The sequence below is a fragment of the Elephas maximus genome, chromosome 19 (genome assembly GCF_024166365.1).
Source record: "Elephas maximus indicus isolate mEleMax1 chromosome 19, mEleMax1 primary haplotype, whole genome shotgun sequence".
Lineage (NCBI taxonomy): Eukaryota > Metazoa > Chordata > Mammalia > Proboscidea > Elephantidae > Elephas > Elephas maximus.
The window spans coordinates 56,055,871-56,082,501 of record NC_064837.1 but is presented as its reverse complement, the minus strand read 5'-3'; the positions used below and the strand labels follow the sequence as shown (position 1 = coordinate 56,082,501).

Below are 26,631 nucleotides of genomic sequence, written 5' to 3'. Positions count from 1 at the left end.
ACCAGGGCTCTAGTTCAGTGTCCCAGACCTTCGAATCAGAAACTGTTTTAATCAGAATCTTTGTTTTAACAAGCCTTCCAGATGATTTTGATGCATGCTCAATTTTGAGGACTACTATTTTTTATTGTGCTTTAGGTGAAAGTTCACAACTTTTGGTTTAGTCCAGTAGTGCTGACTTCCCCTGTATTGTGTGTTGCCCTTTCCTTCACCTAAGATAATTCTTGTCTACTATCTAGTTAGTGAATTCCCCTCTCCCTCCCTCCCCACCCTCGTAACCATCAAAGAATATTTCCTTCTGTGTGTAAACCTTTTCTTGAGTTCTTATAATAGTGATTTGAGGACTACTTTTAATCTTTTTTTTTTTTAAAAATACAAGCTAATACAATTCAACTGGTAGATATTAGATAACTGTTAGAAATGGCAATGAGCATAATATACTCAATGGCAAGTTATAAAAATGCTTTCATGAATAGTTGAAATGACTTGACTTGCTAATACTAATGACTGACAGTTGAGTGGCTTAAGTGGTTTAATTTTATAAGAGTTTCCGCCTTATATCCTGTAATCGGTGCTTAATTCTGTAGAACTGAATTTTTGAATTTTGCATAATGACCTGATATTTATCTTCATACATCAGTAACTATTAGTAGCAGCATAATTTTGAATATTAATGTTTTAGTGTTTCTACCTGCCCAGTTTTTTCTTTTCAAATATTATAATAAAAAAAATACATGCATGTATATGTACAAAAGGGTAAAAAAAAAAAATTGGTCTTTTCTTTTCCTGTCTCCTAGTTCCTCTCCATAGAATCAACTACTTTTAAAAAAGATTTTTCTATGTCCTTTTAAAGAGGTATACATTTATCACCTTTTCTTTCTTTCTTGTTTCTAATTTCTTCACTCAGATGGCATTCTATTTATTGTTCTGTAATTGGCTTTTCCCTTCACTTAATAATGTATCTTAAAGATTGTTTTGTTTCAGCTCATATGAATTTTACTTTTTTTTAACTGCTAAACTCACTTGTTGTGTAGATGTACCATAATTTAATTATTAATGAACAGTTAGGTTAAAAGGCGGAGAACCCCACAGAACTTCAGCTTTTATAAACTATTGTTGCACTGAGTAGTTTTGTACTTACTTAAATGCATGTGTGAGTATATCTGTATGATAAATTCCAGGAAGTAGAATTGCTGGGACAAGGGGTGTGTATTTGGATAGATTTTTACCAAATCAGCTTCTGAAAAATAGAAGCAGTTTAATTTATAACTCTTCAATAGTGTGTCAGAGTGAACTGGCCAGTATTTAACATGAAGTTTCCGAAGTGCTCACATTGTTGAATATAGCCTTGAACGGAAGCTATTTTGTAGTTTCCAGATAGACGATAGAGAGTGTAGAACTTTTGGACCTTTTTGGTCTTTCTTCTTTTCCCTCTAAAATCAACAGAAAACTAAGACCTTTAGCTTAATAGAAAGCTAAATGAACTGTTAAAAATCAGAACAATAAAATAGTTACCAGAAATCTTTTAGAATGCATGAAAGCTGATACTTTTAAGTAGGACATTAAATTAGACACTATTTCTGTTACTGCCTTACAAATTCGGTACTATCAACAGATTGTTATTATTTTTAACATTAACCTTTTTCACAGATAGTCTTAAAATAATAATTGTTGCATTTCTCATTATAAGAAATCTATTATATGCAGTGTCAGATACTGTTTTAATCCGTACTCTTTTAGTTGTAAGTGACAGAAACCAAACTCATGCTGTCTTATATGTAGGTGTTTTTTCTGTTTCATGTTCTTTTCAAATCTTTCAGAAATGCACAGTTTTTTTTTTTTAATCATGGTTACATATAAACCAGTTAATTTCTCTAGATAATTGAGAGCTGATTACAATTTTACATTTTTTTACTTCTGATTTGGAATCTAATGGGAAAACCTTGACTTTTGATTTTCTGTAGTCTTAAAAATTAAAGATAAATAAATCATTGCTCTTGGTATTATTTTAACTTGACACTTATTAGAGAAATAAAAGTTAAGCTCTTCTGTTTTTTGAGGTATATGTCCAAGTAGGAGAAACTGGAGAACCCTTAATTTTTGTAACTAATATATTATTTATTTGTAATTATATCATTCCTTTATTTACAGGTAGGCGAAAACCAAGAGTACATCGACCTCGTTCTCCAATATTGGAAGAAAAAGACATCCCGCTCCTTGAATTTCCCAAGTCCTCTGAGGATTTAATGGTGCCTAATGAGCATATAATGAATGTTATTGCCATTTATGAGGTACTGCGGAACTTTGGCACTGTTTTAAGATTATCACCTTTTCGCTTTGAGGACTTTTGTGCAGCTCTGGTAAGTCAAGAGCAGTGCACACTTATGGCAGAGATGCACGTTGTGCTTTTAAAAGCAGTTTTGCGTGAAGAAGACACTTCCAATACTACCTTTGGACCTGCTGATCTGAAAGATAGTGTTAATTCCACACTGTATTTCATAGATGGGATGACGTGGCCAGAGGTGCTGCGGGTGTACTGTGAGAGTGATAAGGAGTACCATCATGTTCTTCCTTACCAAGAAGCAGAAGACTATCCTTATGGACCAGTAGAGAACAAAATCAAAGTTCTGCAGTTCTTAGTCGATCAGTTTCTTACAACCAATATCGCTCGTGAGGAACTGATGTCTGAAGGGGTGATTCAGTATGACGACCATTGTAGGGTTTGTCACAAACTTGGGGATTTGCTTTGCTGTGAGACGTGTTCAGCAGTATACCATTTGGAATGTGTGAAACCACCTCTTGAGGAGGTGCCAGAGGACGAATGGCAGTGTGAAGTCTGCGTAGCACATAAGGTGCCAGGGGTGACTGACTGTGTTGCTGAAATCCAAAAAAATAAACCATATATTCGACATGAACCTATTGGATATGACCGAAGTCGGAGGAAATACTGGTTCTTAAACCGAAGACTCATAATGTAAGTAAATCTGGTCTTAATTTTTGTATATATTTAAACTAAAACTAGTTTGCTTCATTGTTGATGTAGGAGAATACTGCCGCTGATGTGGTATAAACCTTTGTAATTTAACGGTGAGTTAAATAATTAAATAATTATAGTTAAATAATTCCAACTTGAAGGAATATGGGCATTAAAACATCTTTAAAATTGTAAAGAAGGAAGAGTGTATGAAAAGAAGCAAAATAAACCCCATTGTATTTAATACTGAGGGTAGAAACTAGAAGATTATTAGTTGGAAGGCCACCGCGAGCCCTTACCCAGTTACATTTCCCTTACAGCCTACCCCAGGGTAATCCCTGCCCTAACTTTGGTGTTAGAATTTCTCTTGCCTCTCTTTTTACTTTTACCATATCTGTGTGTAAAACAGAGCAGCAGGAACAAACCTAGCTGTCTAAGGAAAAGTCAGCTCTGCCACTGTTGGTTACAGTCCCCCAGGAGATGATAAGCACAAAAGACTCAGGGCCATAGTCTGGCTTCAGCTTTCCTAAAAAAAAAAAAGTATGTGTGTGTGTTTAATTTTCCTAGAAGATTTCCTTATCTTGATCTTCTAACTATTCAGTTGAATTTTTCTTTTCTGCTGCCATATTTTTATTTTCTAAGAGGTGTTTTGTTTCTCAGAATCTTTTTTAAAAAAATTAATAGTAAAATCCTGTTTTTGTTTCGTGGTGTAGTAGTTTCTTTTACCTTTCTGAGCATATTAATGATAGTTTTTTTTCCTATTATGTGCATAGTCTCTGTTTTTTCTAAATCAATTCTTGCTAATGTTTGCTTTGGCCTCTCTCTCTCCTATGCTCAGATTTTCTGCTCCTGATTAACAGTGTGGGGCTACATAGCTGATTGGAAGCTCAGAGCAAGTGGGTGGGTCTTATCAATTTTGAGCTTAAGTATTGAGTGATTTCCATAAAGTCTTTTGTTAGGGAATTCCTGCTGTCCATACCTTTAGGTCTTTCCTCCGGGGCTGGCCAGGTGGTCCAGTGAGGCCTTTTTGTGTCCCACTTGGAACATGAGGTTCTGGCTGGTGGTATTCTGGTGGCCGAGTGGTGGTGGTGCGGGGGAGGGGGGCAACTAACTCATTGTAGAGTAGAACTGCCTCGTTGGGTTTCCAAGGAGCAGCTGTGGATTCAAACTGCTGACCTTTTGGTTAGCAGCCAGGCTCTTAACCACTGTGCCACCAGGTCTCCAGAGTAGTGGAAGAGGCCTGCAGTTAGTGTACATACTGTACTTTGCATACAGCCGTGTAACTCCTGTGTTTTCTAATCTCTACCTTTGTTCACAACTGAGTCCGGGATTCCTGGGTCTACGTAGCCTCAGTTTTACCTCCTCTAGAGACCAAACCTTTTGTGGCTTGGAGAAGGGAGACAATCTAGGGATCCGCTTCTTAAACAGCTTTCAACCAGTTCTCTGTTTTAAATGCTCACCCCTCATTTTCAGTGTCTTTTGAGGATTGTGAATGTGAATTGGGCTGGTTCTCAGCTTACTCCTTCTGGATCGGGTTTGGGCTTTCTCGGGTCTCCTAATGCAGTATCTGCTTTCTAGGTTTCAGTTTCTGTGGTTGTTTCCCATCCTCTGATTTTGTCTTTAAAAAAATTTTCTTAGTATAATTTTAGAGAGTTTCATGGGGGAGCAAAATTAGATTATGAATTTAGTCTGTTAACTTAATCTAGATACTGATATGAGAAACAGTATAAAAGTTTTAAATATGAATGGATTTATGATACATTATTGATGAAATCAATAATCTGCTACTTTTCTAAATTGAACAGTAAAATTCTTTAAATTGCGTGCTTGGCAATGAAACTATTTAAATGTATTTGCTTTAAAAGCTTTAGCTGTAGAATGTCAGTGTGCCTTTCTTAATGCACAGTGAAGTGTACAAAAATTAATGAGTTCAGACAAATAGGCTTGATCTTTCATTATGCTGTGACATTCTGAGTGTTTTCTGTGTAAGGTCAAATAAGCTTTAAATACCATGGTAGTGATAATTAAGTGTACTGTGTTAATGATTTTAGTAAATCTGAATGATTTTACATCTTTTATTAAAATTACATTTAAACACTTTCAGCTGAAGTGCCCCCTTGTGGTAGATTGTATGTGGGCTCCTGGTGAAAGTTTAAAAACCTGTTGCCATTGAGTGGATTCCAACTCATAGTGACTCTAAAGGGCAGAGTAGAACTGTCCCTCGGGGTTTCCAAGGTTTAATCTTTAAGGAAGCAGACTGTCACATGAAAGTTTTAAAGTCATGTAAATTGCTTAGACAGTTGACAGTATGTGAAGGTTTGCTATCTGCCATCTTTGGAAGCCCAGAAGTTAAAATGTTGAATCTCAGTGGACCTTTTGCTACTGGAACTTGAATTTGTCCCTACAACAGAGTCTTGTCAGTGAACAGTTTTTGTTATTGCAATGTTAGCAATTTATAGAAATTGTTTCTGTAATTGCTCCTATTTATTTACTCAGCGTTTAAAAGTATGTTCTGTGTATAGTTTAGTGTTAAAGCATGTAATGAAAGAAATATCCTTACACATGAGCTTATAGTCTACCTGAGGATCCAAGACATACGTTCAGCACAAAACGTAGAGATCAATTTTAAACCAGTATGTAAGTGGGCCAATCTTCCTTAAATGTTGCTTTCATGTTATCAGCCTTTGTTCTGAAGTTGAGACTGTCAGTAAAATAGGAATTGCTAAAGTAGATAAGTACACTTTTCCTGTCACTGATCATTTTGAATAAAATTACCTTGAACTCAGCATTTTAAAACTGTATTTTTCAAATGAACTGAGTTACACTTTTTAAGCTATACAGCTTTCCACCCCCACTTTCCCATTCTAGGTCACCTATACACTTGCTGGCTCTAGCTGCCATCAGATCTATGCCTGTAGTCCAGGTCTTTCTGTATAGGTCCAGTTCTGTATATCCAGGAGCCTCCTGGACATGTGCACATGGCAGGCACCTCAAACACAGCCTGTCTGAAATTGAACTCATCATTTCCCCCCATTACGTGCTCTTCATCCAGGGTTCCCATCTTAGTAAATGGGATCACTTGCCTACCAGCTGCCCAAGCTGGAAACCTAGGAATAGTCTTTTCTTCTATCTTGTTTGTTATATCTTTTAAAGACCTCTTAAATCTTGAATTGGTATCTCGTCATGCTCACTGTCCTTACCATAGTACAAGACAATGTCATCTCTGTTAGACTTGTTCAGTAGCCTGCAAACTGGCTTATATGTACCCGCGCCTCCCCTTTTCTCTTCTCTATTCCATAATTGGATGGTTTTTTAAACAGCAGTTCTGGTCAGGTCTCTTCTTCTCCCAAGTTGAAAAACCTTTCAGTTACTTCCATTTACTCTCCCCCCTTTTTTAATTGTGCATTAGGTGAAAGTTCATAGAGCAAATTAGATTCCCATTTGATAGTTTATGTAAAGTGTTCCATTTGCTCTCAGCAGAAAGTTCAAACTCTTTAACATGGGTCCCTAACTTTGTATGTTTAATTTTCTTGCCTCCCACCACCGAAAACAAGATAAATAAAATACCCAGAACACTCTTGGTTAACTTATCCTTCAAATCTCAGCCTCTTTATGCCATTTCTGAGGGCTCCCCCTAACCCTGCACCCCTTCCTCTCACACCCTGTAACACTTCTAGTTTTTTAACGGCCAACTTCTAATTATTTGTTATAAGGTAGATATCCTATACTTTATACAGTGAGGAAAAGAATAGCAGGGGCCCATATGGCACCTACCAGATGCTGGCACTGTTCTAAGCACTTTATATCTTTTAACTCATTTAATCCTCATGACAACATTTGAATGTAAGTACTAAGCACCCCATTTTTCAGATGAAGAAATTGACGTTTAGAGAGGTTAAATAATTTATCCAAGATCGCACAGCTCGTAAGTGGCAGAATCAGGATTTGAACCTCAGCATTCTGGCTCTGGAACCTGTGCTTTTAACCACCACTTGGGCCCCCGACCTGTCGTATCTAATTGCCAATTCCCTAGTGTCCTTCCTCTTAGTTGCTATGGATTTGTTTAGCAATGAAACTTGAAACTTACTGTTAGTTATTAACCTTCCTTCTACTTATCTAGTCTAGGTAAAAGCCAAACAAAAAAAATGTAGACATAATACGTACGGTTGTTCCTAGGTATACTTTTGGCAGACTTTTTCATTCCCACCTGCCTTACTCCTGCATCTCCCCCCCGCCCCCGGCTGCTTGCGAAAGTGTGCTGGTTAGTGTCTTCAGGGAAGCCAGGCCAGTTTGGGTCTGTTTAAGGAGCATTGTAGGGACAAAGCTTTTGCAGAAAGCTTCTACATTATAACTCCAAACCATTTCTATATACAAATTAATGTATGTTTATATAGAAAAACTGTTGTTTTAAGTCACTTTTACAATTAGAATAAATAATTTTGATTACATAAACTGTGTAAATGTGCCCAAGTGCATAGGTATGCAGGTGGAGAATTTGAAGCCTAGAGGGGTTAAGTAATTTGTCTAGATCATACAACTAGTAAGTGGCAGAATCAGGATTTGAACTTAGGCATTCTGTCTCTAAAACTTGGGCTTCTAACCACTAGTTGGGCTGCCTGACTTTTCTTTGAAAGCATTAAGAGTTATTGTTCACTCTGCTTTGCTACTCTATGCTTTTGATTAATTTATCCACCTACAGCCTCAAGAGGAAAAAAGTTAAGCCATGTGTGAGTATTATCTTTGATGAATAGAATAAAAAATAGTGACCGGGAGCCACATTTTTAGAGGGACATTGACAAACTACGTGTCTGAGAAGTGAGGGCTCTGGAAAACGTTGTGGACGAGGAATGATTAGGGTATGTGAACAAGTTTTGCCTGGAAAAGACAAACAGTAAAACTGTAGATGCTGTGAAAGATTGGAAGGACTGTGTGTGGAGGAGTGTTAGATTTATTGCACATCACTCTAATACGCAGAAGCAGAACTAATGGGTGGAAATATTAGAGATTTGAGTCATCTGATTAAAAGGAATTACTTTTTAAAAGAGCAATTCTAATCTAGAAAGGACTGTGATATGAGGTAGTAAGTTCTCTGTCGTGGTGGGAAATTCTTTAGGCGCCAGTGTGGACTAGTCAGTCAGCAGTTAGGGACCCTTCCCATAACCTGGCAGTTGCTTGAAAAAGTGGACAGAACTTCTGTTTCATTAAATTTACTCCCATAGCCTCCCATTTTTGTATTGAAATGCTATGCTTGTAAATTACTTTCTGTACTCCAAAACTTTTTATGTAGATTATCTTTCTTCTTTTGAGGCATTTAGGTATTTCTGAATTAAAAGGAAAAATTAAACAAAGAAATAATTCAACATCTTTATAACAGAGGAAATCATTAAAATTGATACTTCAGAAAGTGAAAAAAAAAAAAAAAAAAACGAAACTCTCCAATTTCCTCCCGATTCACCTGTTGAACCTGGTGTTAGCACTGGCAACTGTTAGTCTGGGTTAGTGCTCACTAAGCACTGTATGATTTGATCTTGTCACCTAATTAGATTTTTTATATGGTTTTGCCTTTTGAAAGCTTTTTATGAGTCTTTTTAATTAGAGGTTTCTGACCTCTTTAACACTGAAAATTGGAATAAGACCAATGTCATCACTTCATCATAAGAAGTCAGTAGAAATACCCATTAGAGAGTGAAATCTAGAGCAGATTAAATAAAAAGCAATTGTCAGAAATGTATAAAAAGCTTTTAACAGAGAAATATACTAATATGTCAGCAGATAATTGATTTGAAAGAGCAAAGCTAGATAACAGGGACCTTTTTTAAATCATTTTTTTATTTTAAAAGTTTTGGTAATTTTGATACCCTTTTATTGTATCCACAGTTTAGTATATCCCTCTTTCTTCAGAACTACTGAATGACTCATTCCTGGAGTCCTGCTAAGTTTTTATTTATTTACTACCTTAATAGTGATAATAATATTTAGTGGTTATTGATCGCTAACCATGCGCCTAAGCACTCTGATAGATGCTTGGTCATAATACCTTTAATTCTTAAAATGACCCTGAAGGCAGACACTATTATCCTCATTTTACCAGTAAGGTAAAATGGCTCTGAGTGGCTCAAGAGAGGTTGTGTCTTGACTGAGCTCATTTGAAGCCAGGTTTTTCTTAAAGCCCAGTTGTTTCCACCCCATCAGTTTGCCTTGAGTAAACAGGAAAGTTGGACTTTCTCATCAGGTGCCTCCATTCACATTCCTGAATTCTTTTTGAGAGGGAGAAGAAATACCATGATACATGCTCTCTAAGTCTGGTCTTAGACGTTAATTTGCCTTGTTTTTTCATTAGTGACCATCTCTGTTGAAATCTCCAATTCTGTTAAAAGTTAATAGAACCGTAGGCAAGTTTTAGACAAGAAAGGAGGTGCCCCTCTTTTTTTGTACCTTGGGCTTTGCTTGTCTATAAGAAGAGAAGTGAGATGACCCATTATGGCTTCCTTCAAGGACTGGAACTTAATAAAGCATTAAACCATTTTGTTGGAAATATTTCTAAACTATATGGCAGTGTGAACCTGGTGTGTGCATAGTTTAAACATTTCTGGTGGGCTCAGGGGTTAAGTTAGGCCTATGTACATTAAAAGTTGATTGAGGTGTAACTGAGGCAGTTTGCCCTCCACCAAGTACTCTCACAGGTCTCTAAATTTTGAAGTCATCTTTCTGTGTGTCATGGTTCTAGATATACTAGTACCTCTCTGTCTGCTACTACTTCCTAATTATTTTGTCCTAAGTTGCGGTGGGCTAGGAAATCAAAATAATTGGAGTTTTCTCAAATAAATAAGTATAAGTTGATTTGAGTGAGACCTGAGAGCTCTTGCAAGTAAGTGTACTGAACTTTAGTATCGCATATTGAACTTCTCACTGGGTAGATGAGACTGTCAGATGAGTGGTGTCATGTCTAACACAGAAAGTATTTTTGTAATTTCTTTTAAACAGAGAAGAAGATACAGAAAATGAAAATGAGAAGAAAATTTGGTACTACAGCACAAAGGTCCAGCTTGCAGAATTAATTGACTGTCTAGACAAAGATTACTGGGAAGCAGAACTTTGCAAAATTCTAGAAGAAATGCGTGAAGAAATCCACCGGCACATGGACATAACGGAAGACCTGACCAATAAGGCTCGAGGCAGTAACAAATCCTTTCTGGCTGCAGCAAATGGTGAGGGGGAAATTTTTTTGTTTTATCTTTTGTTATATTTGAGATAAACTCTTGCTATGAAATCATTACAAAACTTAAAAATATATTTAAATTTTTCAGTAAATATATTTTAATTATCTGTATTTCATTTTCTTAAGGAAACGTTGTTCACACCAGTGTAAATTAGTGATGGTATGCATTTCAGTGTTTTGTGTCTTGTCTTGGTCATTACTGATATTTCCCAAATTTTTTTTTTTTTTTAATTCACATGTCTTAGTAAACCTTTTTGAGAGTCCTGTTTTTAATTATAAGAATATTTTTAAAATTTATTCTTTGCTTTCTTTATTTCAATAAACTTTTAAAATAGAATAGTTTTAGATTTACAAAAAAGGAGCAAAGATAATACAGAAGGTTTCCATATACCTTGCACCTGGTTTACCTGTTATTAACATCCTCTATTAATAAGGTACATTCGTCACAATTAGTGAGCCAATTTTGATACATTATTATTATCTGAAGTCCATACTTTATTCAGATTTCTTTAGTTTTTACCTAATGTCCTTTTTCTGTTCCACAATCCCATCCAGGACACCACATTACGTTCAGTAGTCATGTCTCTTCAAGCTCCTCTAGACTCAGGCTTTCCTTGTTATTCGTGATCTTGATGGTTTTGAAGAATACTAGTCAGATATTTTGTAGAATGCCCCTCGATATGGGTTTGTTTGATGTTCTTCTCATGATTTACACAGGGGTTATGGTTTTTTTGATGGGCGGGTCCCTGGGTGGCACAAATGGTTAAGCACTCAGCTGCTAAATGAAAGGCTGGCAGTTCCTGTCCCCGCAGAGGTGCCCCAGAAGAAAGTTGCAGTGATTGCTCCTGAAAGCTCAGCCGCTGAGAGCCCTGTGGGGCACAGTCCCACTCGGATGTGTGGGGGATTGGTCGCCAGGAGGCCGATCTACCTGACAGTGCCCGGTTCAGTTCTGGTAGGGTTAGGAGGGGGACCGCAGAAGTGAGGTGCCGTTTTAATCACATCATATCAAGGGTACCTTCTGTCAGCATGGTCACCAGGTGGAGCTAGTGTTCGTCAGGTGTCTTCACTGAAAAGCGCCCCCCTCCCCATACTATACTTTTGGGAAGGAAGTCACTGTGTGTGCAGCCCACACTTAAAAGGCAGGAAGCTGTGCTCTGTCTCCTCCTAGAGGGTGGTGTATCTGCATAAGTTATTTGGATTCTGCACAGGAGATGTTTTTATTTTCCCCCATTTATTTATTCATTGATTTGTGTCTGTATGGATTCGTATATATTCCCTTTATACTATGGGTTATAATTTAGTAGTATGTGATTAATTTTCTTACTCAACTCTTCACTTTTTAAAAAGTAATAAATGTATACAGTATTTTTAAAAAGTTTAAATACAAAAAGGCATGCAGTGAAAAGTGATTTTCTCTCTGTTCATACTTTCTCACCTTTCCCTTTTCCAGATGCAACCATTATTGCCGTTTTTTCTTTTTTATCCTGCCAGAGGATAAAAATATATGCCAGATACTCTGTGCATGTTTAGTAAGTCTGACCTGTGTTTTTTATTAGTGTCTTTTAATTTAGGTAAGATTCGGAAAATGTACTTCACTTAACTGCCTGGTTCTGCTCTTCTGCGGACATTATCCCCTATACATATAAACCTGTTAATTTTTCCCATTTTCCATTTATTGAAAAATTTTCCCATTCTCCATTTGTTTAAAAATAGAATGTTTATGCTTGATAAATGTATTCAGTTCAGCTATATCCAAGCTTGTTCTCACGCACTGTACATCAGTATTCTCTCGAGTTCATTCTCTTATTTTTACAGAATGAGAGGCATGCTATTGTATATAAATACTTTTGCACACAAATATACTTTGTCTTTAAAAATAAGTGAATTTAGTTATTGAAGATTATATTCAATCATACCTGATAGTTGGAAGTATTTGACTATTAGATATGCTCAGAAGAATGTGTAATGTTTTCTTCAGAAAAGTTTCAGTCTTCAAAATTCTTTCGGGAGGTCATTAATTGCAATAATATAGTTCTATTCTCATTGCCGCCCCCCACAGTATAGATCGAATAATAAGTTCTATTAATTTCAGCGAGGTTGCTTTCCCCACTTAATTTCTTTTTGTGAAGTAAGGCATTAAAATTGACAATTCCTTTTGCTCTTCTGTATCCTCAGCTTTTAATATGTTAAGAGAGAACCATCTCCAGTCCCAGAAAAGGCAGTGTGTAATGTTTTTTTAATCAAGCATGTTGAATTACAAATTTCTCCAGAGTGAGCTTATCTGGGTACAAATTTGTATATACAGGATCATCTTAACTAAGAAAAAACAAACAAAACAGGAATATACTGTGTAAAAATGTTTAGTGGTTTGATTTGGGGGAATGTAAAAAAAAAAAAAATGTCCAATATAGGGAAATTGATTAATTTTGTTATAACTATCACGTGATAGAACAGTGTATGTTGGAGAACTAAATAAGGTACCATGCAAAAGCAGTACTTGGGTCATTGAGGTACTTAAATTCCCTTCCTCTAAATAACCAGTTGGATAAAAAGACCAGCTTTTATCATTAAAAATAACTAATTAGCATGGCAAAATTACAGTTGGTTTCTTTTTTTATATTTTTCAAATTTCCTACAATGCGATGTTAAATTTCAGTGTAATTTAGTATGTAATGTGCATTATAAAATTAGTTAAACCTTTTGTAGTAATCAAGAACAGCAGAGTGAGTTTTGAGCTGTAGACTATAGTATATTCTTAGGAAGTTAGAAGCCAAAACTGTGCTGTGAAACCACCTTGCAGCCTGTGGTTACCCTCATGATACTATATCCACGGAGTCCATTTTGGATTTAATGGTGGGGTCTAGGGAAAAAAGTAACACCCTTTTCTTTGTTGCTGTTAAGGTGTAACCAGCCTGGTACTAGAAGTGGAGGGATTCACAAGAGTTGAAAATCAATGGAGAAGAGAAGGGAGAAGTAACATTTTTGAATACCTACTATGAACTAGGCGTTCAGCTAGGTATTTTATGAGCCTCTAACCCTCTCAGCAACTTTGTAAAAAGTATAAGTAAGGAGTGGATTGTAATGAATTGAACATTTAGATAGAAGAATTCTCCATTAAAACACAATTCTCACAACTCTTACCTTTGTTTTCTCTGAGAAACCAAATCTTGACTATGATAGTCAATTTAGAACTACCTATAAATACCCATGATAACGTCTAGTGGTGTTCTTTAACTTGGGATCTTATGAGATGAAAGCAACAGAAACTACCAGCATTCTGAAAATAACCAAGAATAATCTGTAGCGTCATAACAGTAGTTTCGGAATCACAGTCTGTCCTAATGACTTTTACATGATGTCAGAGTCAAATAGTATGAATTTGATCAAATGTATAGCCTCTAGTTTTTATATACCTGTAGGTACACTTTGGAGATATAGCCCTGGTGGCGCAGTGGTTAAGCATTTGTCTGCTAACCAAAAGGTTGGCAGTTTGAATCTACCAGCTGCTTCTTGGACACTCTGTGTGGCAGTTCTACTCCGTCCTATGGGGTGACTGTGAGTCGGAATCAACTCAATGGCGATGGATTTGTATGTCCATTTTAGGATAGTTTAATTCTGCTTTTGGTAGTTGAATTTTTCTGTTTCATTTTCCTAATGTTCTATGACATTTTTTGAATATATCAAAAGTTTGAAAGATTTATGCAATGCCCATCATTTTCATTCTGCAATTAAGATTTTACTATATTTGCTTTATCAAATACCTGTATGATAATTGTGGCTTTTTGTTTTTCTTTTTAAACTTTGTTTTAATGGGTCTGAAAATTCTGTGACAGATTTTCGGTCATGTTCTTTCCATTTTAAAATTACTGATTTTAAAAACTAATAACTTAAAACTGCCACATACAAAAACAAATGGTCCATATGATATTCCTTTCCTTTGGAAGGTGTTATGATGACCTGTGGTCATTAAACTAGTCTTTTACTATTAAACTTAAATGACCAATCGAGACAAGCAGTTGCGAGACAGTTCTTCCACCACTGATTAAGACTGGAGTGGCAGGTGTTAAGGACAAAATTCAGTAATTGTGTTTTACAATACTTTATTTTTCTTGTGTGAAGGAAGTTTTTTTTTTTTTTTTTTGGACTAATTTTTTTTAAGTAGAGATGGTTTTTAAAGCCATTTAGTTTTAAAATATTCATGCAAGGAATAAAATACATATATTTATAGAACTGATGTTGTTTGCTGTAGATCAGATACAGCCTAAATTGATTATTTTTTCTTTCATCCTTTAATCTCTTTCTAACTTTCTTGGTCTCTTTTTCTTATGGTATGATTACCTTGGGTTTTTGAACCCAAAAACAGCATACTCAAAACCCACTGCCATTTGAGTCAATTCCAACTCATAGTGACCTTATAGGACAGAGTAGAACTGCCCCATAGAGTTTCCAAGCAGTGCCTGGTGGATTGGAACTGCTGACCTTTTGGTTAGCAGCCATAGCTCTTAACCACTACACCACCAGGATTTCCAAACCTGTTGCCGTAGGGTCAATTCCGACTGATAGCAACCCTAGATGACAGAGTAGAACTGCCCCATAGGGTTTCCAAGGAGTGGCTGGTGAATTTGAACTGCTTATCTTTTGGTTAGCAGCCATATCACTTAACCACTGCGCCACCAGCGCTCCTCCTTATCTAATGTAGATGGTCTAAATGTAGTAGGTATTTAATTTTATTCTTGTTTGATTCTCATTAAATGGCACTAGGAAAATAGGGAGAATGTACAGTGGTTTGGTTAGGAAAAGCCAGCTATTAAAGAAGATTAGGATGTAGCTGTGTTGGAAAGTGAGAAATTATTGTGGCATTAAGGAAAGCATAGAATCCTTTTTTTTTTTTTTTTTCTTTATTTTTTTAAATTGTGTTTTAGGTGAAGGCTACACAGCAAATTAGTTTCCCATTCAATAATTTATACACAAATTGTTCCGTGGCATTGGTTGTAATCCCTGCAGTGTGTTAACACTCTCCACATTACCACCCTGAGTTCCACATTTCCATTCATCTAGTTTTCCTGCCCCTTCCTGCCTTCTCATCTTTGCTTTTGGACAAATGTTGCCCTTTTGAACTCATATAGATGATTGTTCTGAGAAACCTATTGTGTATTTTATAGGCCTGTCTGTTATTTGGCTGAAAGTTGGTCTCCAGGAATGGCTTCAGTTCCAAGTTACAAAGGTGTCTAAGGGCCATAGTCTCAGGGGTTCCTTCAGGCTCTCTTGGACCCATAAATCTGGTCTGTTTTATGAATTTGAATTTTGTTCTACATTTTTTCCCCACTCTAACCGTTAGACCTTCTGTTGGGATCCTGGTCAGAGTGGTCAGTAGTGGTAGCCAGACACCATCTAGTCCTTCTGGTCTCAGGCTAGTGGAGGCTGTGGTTCCTGTGGTCCATTAGCCCTTTGGATTAATTGTTTCCTTGAGTCTTTGGTTTTCTTCACTCTCCTTTGCTCTGGATGGAAAGAGACCAATAGTTGTATCTTAGATTGCCACTCGCAAGCTTTTAAGACCCCATACGCTACTCACCAAAGTGGGATGTAGAGTATTGTCTTTATGAACTATGTTATGCCGATTGACCTAGATGTCCCCTGAGACTATGGTCCTTAGCCTTCAAGTCCAGTAACTCAGTCCTCCGAGATGTTTGGTTATGTCTAGGATGTTTCTATAACTGTGCACCCTGTGTGCTTTATTTTACATATATATATGAGTTTACATGCAGCACATACAAATACGTATGTAGGGATGTCCACAGCCAAACCTATATATACATGTGGGTGTACTCCCATACGTCCTTCCACACCTGTTCAGCATGCATATCTACCTATGTATCCACTCATAAATTGTTGTTTGTTATTACTGTTGTTGCAGGATTGTATATGTTGTTTACCATCATTGCCTTTTATTCTTGTGTACCTCTTGTTGTCTTCCCTTGCCTTGATCATGTTGTGGTGACTTCCCCCATATTGTGTACTGTCTTTTCCTTTTACCAAAGTTAACACGTGCCAACTCGGTAGTTATTTTTCCCTCCCTCACCCTCCCATCCCTGGTAACCATCAAAAAATGCTGCTTTCTATGTAAACGTAGAAAAGCGTGTAATTCTTAAGTAAATTTTCTTTTTCCAAATAGTAAGTTCTTTAAAAAATAGTGATTGTGATATTTCTACTGATAAGTTTAGTGTAGTTAGCAGGAATAAATGAAGGTAGGGTAAATCATAACTCAAAGGCGGTAAGTATAGCTAGATAAAAGAATGCAAGGAAATAATGTAAAAAGGGATCCTGGGTGGCTTGCATGATGAAGAGGACAGAAGATATGCCAGTTGCTGTCTAGTAACTGTCTTAGATGTTCACATAATCATTGACTCCAAATTCCTAGAAGAAGGGAAGCTGAGAGAGAGTGAGGAATTAACTCCAACTAACTCAAATGTAGTCAGTTTACCAGAAGGCCAGTCTTTTCCAGTGGTGACTACAAGTCTTTTCTAATCATAGGAAACTAGAATACAGATACTTACAATTTAATTTAGAATGTAGATACCTACAGTTTAATATAGAATGTAGACACCTACAGTTTAAGAAACCTTGACCAAAGTGAAGGTAGAGAACAACTAACTCGGAAACGAAAACAAGGAAATCCAGAAAAAAAAAGTACCAGGGATACACAGTATTAAAAAGATTTCGTCTTCTTCACAAACACTGTACTGTATTTGGTAAATTTATTTTTCATGGGAGTACAATTTAGTAATTCTGAAACTAATATATAATAGCATTGAACAAATAACTAACTGTGTTGTAGAAAATGAGAACCAGGTTTCTTACTATCAGAGAAAGAAGTTACAAATAAGTAAGGGGGCAATACTAGAATGAAGTGTGCATATATATATGTATATGTATATATCCATACATATACATACGAACACAGAGATAGATACAGAAATACAATTGTGTATATACAAGGGTTAGTATACATACATACATTTCCTGTCCACTGAGAGGGCATAGAAGCAGTGACAGTTCTGTTAGTAAAAAGCAGACTTAATGCCCAGACAGTGGCTTGTAAATATCATTCTCCAATAAAAAAGAACCAGGGATGCTTGGAGAGATGGTGGATTCTTAGGACTGGGGCCAGGAAAATATAAGATGAGCCTGGAGCACCCTGTAGTGCTAGAAAGTAAAGAAGAGCTATATAGATAAATGGATGTAGTGTATCAAAAAGACACAGGAGCTCACTGAATGAGTGCTGAGTGGTCAAAGCTGGAATGATTTGAGCAACCGAATTAAAAGCGATAGTATTGGAATAGAACCCAAAGAATATAACTAATATCTGTGTGACCATACTGCTATACTCTGTGGTCTGTACCCTGTGGTACTTTCTGTACCCCATGGTCTACACCCAGACGTAGTATCACCCTGCCCAAGTTGAGGGAGAGCTAGAGAATCTTAGAGACTTTTAGAACAAGACAAGCAGTCCCCAGTTCGACTTAACATACAACCTAGTTACAAACCAACCCCCATAAAGCCTATCATATTAAAAATTTGAGGTACGTACAGTGGTTTGTAATAACAAATGGGTGCTACTTTGCCTTATTATGTTAAAGATGTTTTAGTGTATCTGAAAGTGTTTCTTTAATGTTTTTTATGCATAGAAAGCTACACTACATACTAAGACAAACATTTAACTGACGTTAGATATGAACTGTATTTACCTTTTTCAACTTAAAGACAGATTTCAGAAAGGAACTCATTCGTAATCTGGGGACTTCCTGTAAAGGACTTCAGAAATGTTGTTTCCAAATAGGCCTGTTTTCTCATTTTACAGTGGAGGATATAGAGGCCTGAAGAGGTTAAGTAGTTTGCCTGGGTTCACACAGCTAATTCATGTCAGAGCAGCACTGGGTCATGGGTCTCTAGATTTTGATCACTGAACTACGCTGCCCAGACTGTGGGTCTGTGTCACCTTGCTGTTTTTGTTATATGGCAGAGAATGTGACAGCAGCCTACATCAAGTCTCAATTTCAAAAGATAGATTAGTTTTTCTTTCCTCCTTTTAAAGGAACTAGAGCCTATAATTAACATGTAATTTAAGTGTTAAAGAGAAGTGGGAAGAAAAAAAAAAAAAGCCCAAACCCATTGCTGTCGAGTCGATTCTGACTATAGTGACTCTATAGAATAGAGTAGAAGTGCCCCACAGAGTTTCCAACGAGTGGCTGGTGGATTCAAACTGCCCACCTTTTGGTTAGCAGCCAAACGCTTAAACCACTGCCCCACCAGGGCTCCTGACTAAACAAAATTTCATTAGTAATCTTGATCCTTATTTCGTGGTTCTATTTTTTTTTTTTTTTTAATGTTTCTAAAATATTTAGTAACTCACATTTGAAACTCTTAAGTAGCACTCACAGGGCTTTTATATTTGGTAAAATGGGAATAAAATTTATTTGTTTTCATTACAGAAGAAATTTTGGAATCCATAAGAGCCAAAAAAGGAGATATTGATACTGCTAGAAGCCCCGAAGAAGTAGAAAAGGACAAGAATGAGACTGAGAATACTGACTCCAAAGATTCTGAGAAAAGCAGAGAGGAGTGTGAAGACCAGTCCCTTGAAAAAGACAATGATGACCAAACACCAGATGATAATCCTGAACAAGGAAAATCTGAGGGTAAAAAAATTATTTGGTTAAAAAGAAATATTTCCTAAGCGTTGTTTATGAAACCTCCAGTTTTACTTACAAAATAAAAATGAAATTTTTTATTGCAAGCAACTACTTAATTTTACAGTTCTAGAGTGATTAGGATGCCCCTCACACACACTCCTTGTAACATGCATAATAATGAGAATGAGTTTTATATATTGGTGGGTTTTCCTGTAATGCTCTACCATATCTCTGTTTATTCTTTCTAGTAAGTTGCCATTCCCCAATGAGATTTGTTGCTGAAAAATTACTCTTTTTATGCCAGAGTATATACTTTTGTATGTGGTAAAATATGTTCATTTTTTATATTAAGTCTTAAACATTCTTAATATATTAAATATTCTTAATTACTATCTGGATTACCTACTGCAAAAATAATCCCAAAATCTGTTTTAAAATGGCCATAAAAAAAAAGCAGATGTTTTGTTGAGCATTCATTATTAGTATTTGACCAAATGTGGCCAGTCAGCCTAAAGCAGTTTTAAAGAATATCTTTGAAGTTTTGTTGTGCATTTTACTGTAGAGCCAACAGAAGTTGGGGATAAAGGTAACTCTGTGTCAACAAATCTTGGCGACAACACCACAAATGCTTCTTCAGAAGAGACTAGTCCCTCTGAAGGGAGGAGCCCCGTGGGGTATCTCTCAGAAACCCATGATAGCAGCAACATGACAGAGAAGAAGGTGGCATCTGAGCTCCCCCAGGATGTGCCAGGTACAGAGGGCAGTGTATCAGTGCCTCTGTAATGGGGGGAATCCTTCCCTTTGGTAGTAAAAGCTGAATGTCACCTAAAACTTTAAAGTATGTGTTCATTCATGCTGCTTGCTTTCAGTGCCATCCCTGACTGCTAAATTGTCACCTAACATTTGGAGTTTAATAAGTGTCCTTGCACTTAGTACTTGAAACTCATCATAATCTTCATGCTTTTTAAAGTTCATCTTAGCTGTTTTTTATTTAAGGCTTATTTGTGTATTTTATCATCAGACCATAGTGGCAGACATTTTGGTTTTAAGTACTTACATACTAATTAATGGCTCAAGTTTTAGTAATTTAACCCTTCCAGTTTTTGTATATACTAACAAATTAATTGTATGTTTGCATGTGCTCAAGTAGTTCTTTACAACATTTCAAATCAGAATGTTATGATAGAAAACCATTGTCACAAAACATTTTTGCAAGGTGTATTTTGACATAGATATGCAAGCTAACCAGTAATTCTTAGTTAAAAGTTTTTTTTATTATTAAAATCATACTCAAAGTAAGTTATATCATGCTAAGAATGTCATTATGCATTTTTCTCCTTTTTTTTAAACGGAAAAAGAATTTTATTATAGGAGCAGTGTATATATTTTTTTAAAAAGCAAGTTAGAAAATTCAAATGAGCAAAATAAGAAAATAAACACTAGTAATCCCACCAAAAACCTAGACTCATAATATCTTGATGGCAATTTTTAGAGAATTTTTTCTGTGCCTATAAGAATATCACTTATTTTTCAAAATTTCAGCATTTTCATTTGCTACATTTTATACCAAGGATGTGATCGTGATGTGTTGGGAAGAAGACAGCACTTGCAGTTGGAAGACTTTCATTCCTGGTCCACTTCTGCTGCTACGTTAATGTCATTTACTCTCTCAAGGCCTTAATATACCCATTTTGTAACGTGAGGGATTTTGACAACCAAGAGTTGTTCTTGTGGGGACTACTTTAAATTGTCAGCAGTGAGCTATGTTGCTGAAAACACCATTATAGCATTAGGCTACGTGTAGGATCTAGAAGAATCACAGCAATAAGTTCACCATATTGTATATACTGAGTGACTGGTCATTAAGATAAAGAAAAGTCTGGAAATTGTGACATCCGGGGAAATTAATAAAGAAACAAAAGTTTTTTAGCCTAGAAAAGAATAGGCCATTATTGAGGGGCTAGAGTTGGAAATACTTGGGGGGGCTGACCCATAGAGGTGATTAGATTTGTAGATTTGTTATTTGAAATGCAGGATGTTATTATTAAGTCAAATAAGTAGAAATAATGGTAAGAATATTTTGACTAAATTTAAACAGCTTTCTTATAATTAGAGCTGTTTAGAAAATAAACCAAAAAGAAAAAAAACCCAAACCCATTGCCGTCAAGTCAATTCTGACTCATAGCGACCCTATAGGACAGAGTAGAGTTTCCAAGAGCGCCTGGCAGATTCGAACTGCTGACCCTTTGGTTAGCAGCCGTAGCCCTTAGCCACTACGCCACCAGGGTTTCCATTTAGAAAATAGAAGTAGTAAATTCCTGTTCCCTAGATGCATTAAATAAATACCTATCAGAGATGATATCAGTGAGTGTCTTTCATTGGATGGATCGGAGAAGCTCAGAGATCTAACATTTGATTCTATAATTAGATCTCTAGGCCTGTCCAGTTTTTTAAAATTGCATTATTCTGATTTTCACATATTCACAGCTAAAAGTTTGAAAGTGAAGTATTGCCCCAAAATAATATGAAAAAATTCCATTTTTATTGGAATCACAATTATATTCTTAGTAAAAACTTATTAAAAAGTTGTTTGTCCTTTTAAATCAATCAATACTTAATGTAAACCTCAATCTTACTCTAATGGTCTTATACACTTGTTTAAATTTGTTTTATTGGAGTAAGATGTATATAAAAAAATTTGTCAATTTAACCATTTTTAAGTATACAATTCATTGGCATTAATTGCAATCACTGTGTTGTACAGTCATCGCCACCATTTATTTCTAAAACTTTTTCGTCCGCCCCAAACAAACTCTGCCCGTTACGCAGTAACTCCTCTTCCTCCCCTTCCCCCTGCCGCTGGTAGCCCCTAATCTACTGTCTCTATGAATTCACCTATTCTAGATACTTCATATACTAAGCGGAATCATAAATTTGACCTTATGCGATTTGTTTATTTCACTTACCAGCATAATGTTTTCAAGGTCCATCCATGCTGTAGCATGTATCAGAACTTTATTTTTTTATGCCTGAATAATATTCCATTGTATGGATGTACCACATTTCGTTTATCTCTTCATCTGTTGGTGCCCAATTGGGTTTTCTTCCACCTGCTGGCTACTATGAATACTGCTACACTGAACATTAGTATACAAGTATCTGTTTGAGTCCCTGCTTTTCTGTCTCTTTGGGGTACATTCCTAGGAGTGGAATTGTTAGGTTATATGATAGGAGGAGCTGTAGGCACAGTGCTTAAAGCGCTCGGCTGCTAACCGAAAGGTCAGCAGTTCGAACCCACCAGCTGCTCTACGGGAGAAAGATGTGGCAGTTGGCTTCCATAAAGAGGCAGTTCTACTCTGTCCTATAGGGTTGCTGTGAGTTGGAATCGACTCGACGGCAGTGGGTATGGTAGGTCTGTGTTTATCTTTTTGTGGAACCGTAGTTGGTATTTAAACCTTGAGTAACTGTGCTTAGATTTTAGCAGACATTTGCCTTTTAAGCTGCTCATTAACCAGCTTATTCATTCCTCAGAGATATTGGTTGGTTTTGGAGTAATTAAGGGAGAAACTGTTACCCTGACATCTGACTTACACATTTCAAGAATGCCAAATGAAATAACATATATAAAGCATAGTGCCTGACACATATTAACTGCTTAATATACTTTGGGTATTATTATTACTGCTGTGTATTATCAGCCCTTTGAGAGAATACAAGCCTAGCAAGAAAAGACTAATAAAGTGGGTGAGTTGAATTACACATTTACTGATTCAGTAATTATTGATCAACAAAATTCTTGTAAATGAGATCCTTTGTGGAGCTAAACTTTGCAATTCAAATATATTTTGGCAGAAAATTGTCATGAAAAAATTTAGATGAGAACCTGAATAAGAAGCTAGAATGGAAGCAAATAGCAATTGTCAATAGCTGGCTTCAAGTGGGTTTAGAGTCATTGGCAGGATTAGAGTGCCAAATAGTCGAAGATGCTATCTCTGCAAGAAATTAAAAACCTGATCATTTAGTAACTCATAGACCTCTTCATTGCTAGATTAAAAAAAAAGACCCAACCCAGAATAAGCTGACATTTCCATACTTGTTCTAGAAAAATTATGAAAAATGTTTTTAAAGACTTTATGAAATATATCACAGCAATTTTTAAAGAGAACTTGATACTTTTATAATTTCTGATCTTTATCATTTTCTTTTATGTTGTCTGCATTTTTGTGACTTTTTCCCCCTAGCTTAAGATGGATGCTTTGATGATTCTTGGTTTCTTCTTTTTTTTCTTCCCCCTTCTACATATGCTGTTTAGGCTATCAGTTTCCTCTATGTACTGCTGTAGCTGCATCCCACAAAATTTTATATGTCATGTTGTTTTTGTCATTCAGATGAAAATATTTTCTAATTTCTATTTTTTTATGTGTTATTTTGACCCACCATTTATTTAGAAATAATTTGCTTAGTATCCAAACGTTTGGAGATTTTCTAGTTATCTTTTTGTTATTGATGTCTAGTTTAATCCACTGTGGTCAGAGAGCATTCTGTTCATGATTTTTGTCCTTTAAAATTCATTGCAACTTGTCTTATGGCCCAGCATTTGGTCAGTGTTGATAAATATTTCATGTGCACTTGAAGAACGTACGTATTTTCAGTTCTTGAATGCAATAGAGGACAATTAGGTCAAAGTTTTTCACTGTGGTGTTCAAATCTGTATCCTTGATGGTTTTTTTTCTTTGAGAGATGTTTTAAAATTATTTCCAACTACTGACTCGATGGCAGTGGGTTCTTTGGTTTATTTATCATGGATTTACCTTTTTTTCTTTTTAGTTTTTTTTAATTTTTACATTACACATTTTGAGAATATGCTACTACTAGGTGGACACAATATTTATAGCTTCTTGTTGAATTAACTTTTTTATCATTGTGACATGTCCTTTATCTTTAGCTTCGCTAGTTTCATTTGTTAGTGTTTGTTTTGAATATCTTTTAGGGGATAGAAAGCTTTTTGTTTAATATGAGGATTTAAAATATCTTTAGAAATACATCTATCTTAGAATTTCTTTAGAAAGATATATACTTTATTTCAAGCCATATGTTAAAGTGAAGTCTTATTGGAGAGCACTGTCATTTTCATATAATATGATAGAACATATTATGTAAAGGAAAAATTATAAATTGATAGTCTAAAAATCTATAGAAATGAGAGCATAACACAAATGACCAGATACCATGATTTTATATTGGGTATGGTTTATGATCAGAGAGATTTTATGTGGCTCAGACTGAAGACTGACTGAAAAGTTGGGCAGTATTTTGGGAAAGGTTGGTAGACATCACTTTAAAAAGTTAACTTCATAATACCTTTTTCTTAGATTTCTTTCTCCAGACATTTCTTCCTTAGTTCATGAAAATGGTTATGTTACCAGAAACAACCAGGTATAGCAATTATGCTATTTAGTGTTCGTTTTAACTTCCCCGTAGTTAGCAAATGGCTGATTGTAGTACTGAAGTTTAGAGTTAGACATTTGTCCTAGAGTTTATAAACTTTTTGTACCAGGATATCAATTTTTAAATTTATAAGGTAGGGAGTAGGAAAAGTACATGTCTTTCTAGCATCATAAACACAAATCTACCATGAAGATTTATATTCAGACATGTAATACAGACAACATTTGTTTTATTTAAGTTATGCCTGCCTCTAGATTTAATGCCTGGGATTAGGAAAATATTAGTAGCGGGTAAAACAGGTTTCATTTCCATACTGTTTGTAATTGCTTTTAAAATGTTTCTTTGGGCGTATTGAAATTTTAACATCTATAAAGTTGAAGTATGGATTTAGCCTATTTCTTTACTTTTGGAATAATGACATCTTAAAAGATAATACTTTGCTTTAGTTGTAAGTTTTATTCTAAGGGAAATTAGGTAGAAGCGAGGGTTTTGATTGTGGGTGCTGAAGAGATGTATCGCCCACGTATCTTACCTCACTGAGTTGATCAGTGACAGTTTTTGGATGCTGCAGTTAAATACACTTTTATTTCTTATTCTTCTAGGTGTGTATGCTTTTAGTTTTTAGTCATACAATACATTCTAGTTATTTTATCTTTTTAAAAATTCTCCCTTTTAGCTTCATCTAACATTTCTTTGTGGATTTTGGCTTAGAATTTTGTTTTGTTTTGTTTTGTTTTGTTTTAAGCAAAGGTTTGACACCTTAGAAGTAGGCTTTGGGGTTTGGTTTTAGAAGTTGAAGATCTAATTATAGTACCAGTTGGGGGTAACTACAAAAGTTTTCCTGTTGCTCTTTATTTACACTGTCTGTCCTGTCCAGTGAAAAGGGCTAGAATGTTTGGACTGTGAGGATTAAAATGTGCATGGTGGTAGGTGTTACCATCTTTGATGTGTTTTGAAGCAGATGCTGTTACACATTTAGATTTCTTTAATCCTATAACCTAGTCAAGTGAAGAGGTGAAGAGTCTAGAGTAAATATTTTAAAAAGTAGTATCAGTTTTCTAACTGAAAGGGAGAAAAGCAGTTTTTAACTTATGTTTCTTACTTGGGAGAAGTTGGCCAAAAAAAGCTGTTTAATGAGTTTTCAGTAGTCCTCAGCTTATTAACTCACACCTTGCAAGTTTTAAATAGGTGGAATCTGAACCTTGCTTTTAGTGGGTTAGTGGTTTTTTAGTTCAGAATACCTGGGCATGGGGTTACAATTCTTTAATGAAAACATTATTGTTATTCCCATAATAGCACAAAATACTTTATACAAAGTATATTAAGATGTGTATAGTCAGAACCTCTTATGTTTGTGCCCGAGAAATTTTTCCTTAGTTAAACCCATAACTTGGGGTATGTTGTTGTTAGCTGCCATTAAGTTGGCCCCTGACTCTTGACAGTCCCATACACAATAGAAGGAAACGCTGCCTGCTCCTGCACCGTCCGTATGATCAGTTGTGGATGAGACTGTTATGGTCCACAGAGTTTTCGTTGGCTGATTTTTGGAGTTAGACCGCCAGACCTTACTTTCTAGTCTGTCTTAGTCTGAAGCTCCACTGAAAACATTCAGCATGAGAGCAACACACAAGCCTCCACCGACAGATGGCTGGTGGCTGAGCGTGAAGCGCACTGGCTGGAAACAGAACCTGGGTCTACAGGGTCACTATGAGTCGGAATCAACTTGACGGCAGTGGGTTTCTTCTCATGAAAGGCGAGACTTCTATTACTGAACCACCAATGCCCCCACCTGGGTAATATTGTGAGCTAAAAACGTTTTTGTGGGATGGAACAGACCCTAATCATTTTTTCTTATATTTCTATGAGAAAATGAATTCTGAGCTTTGATCAGTTCACAAATGAGGGACTGTCTTTACATACTATTTGATTATTTCAGCAGGTGTTTTTTAGACAATTAGAAATAAGAACATCTTAATATTAGCTGCTATAGCTATAAAAGAGATAATATTTGAGGAATTTGATATCATTTGTGCGAGACTTCTTTTTTTTCCAGATATATTCGTTTTCCAACCAGAGTAAGTTGATTGTATCACTAAGTGTTTATTAACAGTCAGATTTTAAATTTGCCATTTCTACCTGCCATGTAAATTTTTAATTATGAAAAATTTCAAACATACACAAAAGTGGAGAGATTCATATAATGACTCCCCCCCCAATAGCTAATACCTAGATTAGAAAATTACCAAGAATTTGCCATACTTGTTTGACCCATGTTTTTTGTTTTTTACTCCCGTTTTTTTCCC

At 35.9% G+C, this 26,631-nt stretch overlaps 1 protein-coding gene across 16 annotated transcripts in view; it reads left to right on the top strand.

Moving 5' to 3' along the window:
* Window positions 1-26,631, top strand: part of BPTF (bromodomain PHD finger transcription factor) — a 148,464-nt gene that overhangs the window by 36,623 nt on the left and 85,210 nt on the right. For 11 of the 16 annotated variants that reach the window (XM_049858680.1, XM_049858672.1, XM_049858673.1 and 8 more), the window contains exons 2-5: window positions 2,149-2,971; window positions 9,956-10,179; window positions 18,680-18,886; window positions 19,443-19,631. In XM_049858680.1, coding sequence (XP_049714637.1) covers window positions 2,149-2,971; window positions 9,956-10,179; window positions 18,680-18,886; window positions 19,443-19,631 — 1,443 coding nt within the window. The remainder of the gene's footprint in view (window positions 1-2,148; window positions 2,972-9,955; window positions 10,180-18,679; window positions 18,887-19,442; window positions 19,632-26,631) is intronic. The other 5 variants (XM_049858682.1, XM_049858681.1, XM_049858679.1 and 2 more) reach the window with 1 other exon arrangement.